This window comes from Belonocnema kinseyi, chromosome 5 (genome assembly GCF_010883055.1).
Source record: "Belonocnema kinseyi isolate 2016_QV_RU_SX_M_011 chromosome 5, B_treatae_v1, whole genome shotgun sequence".
Taxonomy (NCBI): domain Eukaryota; kingdom Metazoa; phylum Arthropoda; class Insecta; order Hymenoptera; family Cynipidae; genus Belonocnema; species Belonocnema kinseyi.
In genome coordinates this window covers 36,097,682-36,103,441 of record NC_046661.1, presented here as the reverse complement: position 1 = coordinate 36,103,441, position 5,760 = coordinate 36,097,682, and the positions used below count along the sequence as shown (strand labels likewise).

At 29.2% G+C, this 5,760-nt stretch overlaps 1 protein-coding gene across 3 annotated transcripts in view; it reads left to right on the top strand.

Moving 5' to 3' along the window:
- The window catches only part of LOC117172960 (transcription factor SPT20 homolog), a 68,083-nt gene that overhangs the window by 9,194 nt on the left and 53,129 nt on the right, over positions 1-5,760 (top strand). For all 3 annotated transcript variants that reach the window (XM_033361281.1, XM_033361280.1, XM_033361279.1), the window contains exon 2: positions 4,721-4,828. In XM_033361281.1, the coding sequence (XP_033217172.1) occupies positions 4,781-4,828 (48 nt within the window). In that variant the 5' untranslated portion in view covers positions 4,721-4,780. The remainder of the gene's footprint in view (positions 1-4,720; positions 4,829-5,760) is intronic.

Sequence of the window (5,760 nt, the reverse complement as noted above, 5' to 3'; positions counted from 1 at the left end):
TTTCGTGTGTTTTGATTTTATTTTAATACAACTGTTTAATAGCTTTTAAGGTGGGACAAAGTAAATTAAATGTCAGAGTGTTATTACAATTCCAGAAGAGAAAGGTGCGAATTGTGTTAAAATGATATAAAACCGCTCATGCAAGTTTGACAGTTTCCAGGTTATGTTGTTATTTTAGGTCTCTGTCACTGTTTCCGGATTCTGAACAATATAAATAGATTTTAAGTTCATAGTGCCAACTTTTAATTTATTTAAATTGCAATTTGAGAACATTCACGTTGAAAGTTTTATTTTGAAAGATGGCAGCTTAAAAAAACACCAGATTCAAAAAATCGAAAACTGCTATTTCTGAAAAGTTGTTACGCTTAATTGCAAATTAAAATATCTATTGATTTTTTAAATAAAAAATTATCCGAATGTGCCGAAATGAAGTAAAACCTGCTAATGTATTATTTTATTTATCTTTTTTTTTAAATTTATTTTACTTTGATTCTGAAATTCTGATGCACGTACCCTCCTTTGTTAGGGTTCAAAAGTTTTGACGCCCCGCATTTCACATAATTTTTGTGCCGACTACTTTTTTCTTGTGAATTTAGCCGTCAGCCAAAAATTATATAAAACGATTTGGGATAGGGGAGGATTTGGTAAAATCGTACTGTTTGTCAGGAACGAACGAAGTAGTTCACTTTCAAACAAAGAAAGATTATCACTTGAAATAGAAAACAGGTGAACTGAATCAAAAAGACGAATTAAAAAAAAAAAGAGTTAAATCCTGAACTAAAACAAATTCAGTTTCTACTAAAATAGACGAGTTTTGCTCAAATCAAATCAATTTTCAACCAAATAGTTGAATAGCAAAACTAAAAATAACGAGTCAGTTGAATTCTCTACCAAATCGTACAATTTTTAAGCCAAAAAGGACAATTTTCATTTCAAAAATATGCATTTTTACTATGAAAGAACAAATCTTCAAGAAAGCAGTTAAATTTTTATCTAAATGCATAATTTGTGACCATATAGTTGATTTTTCAACCAAAAGGATTATTTTTCCACCAAAAAATACGACTGTTAAAAAAATTACATAAATTTCATATCAAAAAGTTGAATTTTCAAACAAATTGTTCAATTTTCAGTTAAAACATTCATTTTAAACAAAAAAAGTAAGTTTCAACGAGTTAGTTCAATTTTTAACCTAAAAATGTAAACCTCAACGAAAAATGTAAGGGTTAATATTTTAACGAAAAAATACTTTTTCTTTAAATAAAGAATAGTTATATTTTCAACTGATAACATTAGTTTTCTACCAAAAAAGACGAATTCTTAACAAAATGTATCAATTTGCAACCAAATCGTTGAAGTGTCAACTAAAGCAGATACATTTTCTACCGAAACTGGATTAGTTAAATTTCCATTAAAAAAAAAGATCGTCTAAAAAGATTAATTTTTGACGAAAAATGTAGTTCATATTTCAATCAAAAAGATCAAAAGATGTTAATTGATAAAAGTTGATTTGAATAAAAAGAGACTCAGTTTCAACAATACAGTTTAATTCGCACCAAAATGTAGCATTTTTAAAACAAAGAATTAAATTTATGCCAAAAAACATGAGTTATGAACACAGTACATAAATTTTCAACCAAGTATTTAAATTTTTACACTTGTATAGCTAAATTTTCCATCAACAATTTTTCAATAAAATAGTTAAATTTCGACCAAAGAAATTAAGTTTTAACCAAAATGATGAATAGCCAAATTAAAAAAAAATGCATTTTTAACAAAGTAGTTTATGTTGCGATTAAATATTTCAATTTTCTACCAAATTTCTCAATTATTGTTTTTAGTGATTCTCAGATGTGAAAATATCTTACACAATAAATACTTTTGACCATGTACCCCCTGCAGCTGTGAAGAGCAAGAAGAATGTTTATTAGGTCTGCGGAAATTATAGCTTGTTTATAAGTGTAAAAGGACAGTTTTGAAACCAATATTCAGAAATATTGGAAGAAAATGTTTATTCATTAACTTCGCCGGAGTGTTTGTGGATAAAATATAAATCATTTAAAAACAATGTCACTTTTGATTAAAATCAGATTAGAATAGCTATCATAGACTTTATAATATTTATTTTAAGCTAAAATTACAATTAAATTATATTTTCTCTATAAACACTCCGGCGAAGTTAATGCTGTTGATAATTCATATTTTTTGGCATAAATTTAATCTTGTTTGTTAGAAATGCAACACTTTGGTGGAAAAATCATCTGTTTTACTTGCGAATTAAACTGGATTGTTAATTGCGAAAGTTAGGTTTTTACGAATCTGTATGTCGGTCTGTCTGTATGTATGCCTGTCTGTATGTATGCCTGTCTGTTTGTGAGCACGATAACTTTTGAAAAAATCATTTTATTAGATTGGTTTTTGGTACACTCGTTAGGTGTCCTAAACTAAAAGTCAAGTTCGTTAGTCAGCCATTTTGGATAAAAAGTCAAAAAGTCAGCGCATTTTGAATATTTTTAAGACCACTTTTTTCAACATTCAAAAAATTTCTGTACAGAATTTTATATTATTCAAAAAGTTGAACAATTGATCCTGATGATTTTGTTTATAAAAGCAAAAATTACTAGAGTTATACCATTTACAGAATTAAAAAAACACACGAAAATGAACCTTTTAAGCCAAATAATGGACTATGTGAAAAAAAGTCAACAGAAGAACAAGTTTGATTTTTAGATGTCCTACAAGACTTTCATAACAACTTTTTGAATATTATTAAATATAATATATAATCCAAAAATTACATTTTTTTATTCAACAATTTCACAGTTTATCAAAGATTCTCAAAAGTTTCAATAAAATGTTTGATAGTAAATTTTTTTTAAACGGGACAATGAAACTATATCTTAAGACCAATGTAAGTTATGAATTATAATAATATACATTAATGGAAATGATATGAAATTTCAGAAATAAACTCCAGTGCGAAGCACGAGATATGTGATGAGAATGTGTTAGTTCAAGACGAAGGAGCTTTAACGAAAGAGAATTCACAATTACCAAATTACTGAAAATTTAACAATTTGTTTGAAAATGCAACTTTTTGGTTGCAAAATTATGTAATTTTTAACATTCGTTTTTGTTGGTGAAAAATAATCCTTTTGGTTGAAAAATCAACTGCATGGTAACAAATTATGCATTTAGATAATAATTTAATTGCTTTCTTGAAAATTTGTTCTGCCTTAGTTAAAAATGTTTTTTTTTGCGTTAAAATTCGTCTTTTTATCTTGAAAATTGTACAATTTGGTATAGAATTTAACTGATTGGTCATTTTTAGTTCTTCAATTCAACTATTTGGTTGAAAATTGATTTAATATGTGCAAAACTCGTTTATTTTGGTAGGAAGTTAAGACTTCTTGTTACAAAATTCATCTTTTTAGTTGAAAATGAATCTGTTTTAGTTCAGGATTGAACTCTTTTTTTTTTAATTCGTCTTTGATTCAGTTCACTAACAGAGGGGGGTACGTGCTTCAGAATTTCAAAATAGTTGTATTTCATTAGCATGTTTGACTTCATTGCGGCACCGTCAGGTAATTTTTTTTTTAAAACAATAGATATTTTAATTTGCAATAAAGCGTAACAACTTTGCAGCAATAGCAGTTTTCGTCTTTTTTTAAATCTGGTATTTTTTCAAGGTGCCATCTTTCAAATAAAAATGGTCAACATGGGTATTCTTAAATTGCAATTTAAACAAACTAAGAATTGGCCCTCTGAACTTAAAATCCTGTAAAAGAAGAAATACCGTCTTAGCAGATCTCGGTATCATGATAAATTATAAAAAATTTATACGTGTTTGAGAAAAAAATGATTTATTACGAAACAAAAGTTCCTAAAATCTCTATTTATATAGTTCAAAATCCGGAGACAGCGATACAGACCGAAAATTAGGATAAAAATTATTTAAATAGTGTCAGTAAACACTAATGACCTATAAAACATAAGTATCTGGCAGAGAAAATACCGGCAGGTCGGAAAGAAAATAACAACATAACCTGCAAACTGTCAATTTGCGTGAGCGGTTTTACATCATTTTAACACAATTTCCACTCATCTCTTCTGCAATTGTAATAACACTGTGAGATTTAATTTACCTTGTCCCACTTAAAAAGTGATTAAACAATTTTATGAAAATAAAATCAAAACACACTAAATGCCGACATTCTCTCTGCAGGCCACGTACGTCGGACCCAGCCCGTCTCTTTTGTTCCTTTTCGACAAGATCGACATCGACATGTTGCTCAACGAGTTGTGCCAGTGGGCGTGATAATCCATATGTACGTAAGATGTTGAAAGGTTAGATATTGGTTTCCGAAATGGCCTGTAGAGTCGACAAAGTACATCTAGTGGTGTCGTCTAATAATGGACTTACTCTTAGTTTCTCTCTGATATTAATACTCATGTGGAAAACAATTTTTTTTTTACTTTTACTACTCTTCATTCAAGTTACTCGTAAATCTGCAATCAAAATATAAAATTGTTAATTTTAATTTATTTTATATACATAATTGTTAATCATTTTAATTATCTCCAGAATACGTTTTGTTGAGCTTGCACCATATACATTGAGAACAAATCTGTAAATAGCAATTGTTTGTGGTTAAATGCTTCAATTCACTTTATATGTAGTTGCAGTAATAATAATTTAATAATCCATTTTGTATTTCAGAAGGCAGTTACTTATTGCGTAAAATATGACATTAGGGGTTGCAGTTAAAGAAAAGCAAAAATGATTGCCACCTCTTCTAACTTGGAAGATGCTTGTAGGCAGGCTCAGGTAATAATTTAATTATTTTTATCATCAAGTTCTAGTTAGGAGCAGTTGGATAAAAGAATTTAATCTGGAAAGTTGAAAATATGGGTCAGTTTTAAATGCGTCATGTTTTTTCTTTGTTATGAAGCCTGCAAATTTAAAAAATCCATGGGTACAGTAACAATGTCGACTTTTTTTAATAAATCTTTTGGTGCCCAACATTGATGCGTGTCGAAAAAAAGTTGTGTTAGAATAACTGGGAGAGTTTAACGACAATGAGACAATCACTTAAATCGTAATCAACTTTTATTGTAATAGAACTGATGAGATTACGAACAAAGAGCGAGAAGTCATCACGACAGTGGCTGAACTTGTGCTGACTCGGTTATGGTATTCACATAAGAGAACTAAAAAGTGGTGGCAGAATTCTGCCTTTTTGCGCAAACGCGTATGAAATAGTACCTTGTTTCGAACAGTTCAAATTATAGGAAATATCAATTTTAACAAGTTGTTTGCGCGAAGTTCTAATTAGCAATGAAAACTTTCTTTTGACAGTCAAAAACACTCCTCTAAAATTTCATTAAAAAATTCCTTTTTCTCCGCATTGTAGATATAGCTAAAAATCACAAAAAACGAAGCACTTTGTCAAAATTAAACACCAAAAAATTGATTTCAATTTAAATTATCAATAAAAACAGTTCAAAGCTAGATGATTTATACCTGTTTAGCGATAATCCGATTGAATTATTAGTTACCTTCCTTAAATGAGTTTGAAGTTTCAAAAAATCGAAAAAAGTAAACTTTTGCAATTTTGTTAGTCACGGTAAATTTCTCGACAGTTTCACCATAAAGTGTGTGATATACGAGGGTGGATTGATAAGTTTCCGGCCTGACCAAGAGATGGCGCCACTAGGCCTACCTTGAGGTGGCGTTCTATAGTACCATCCTTAGATAGC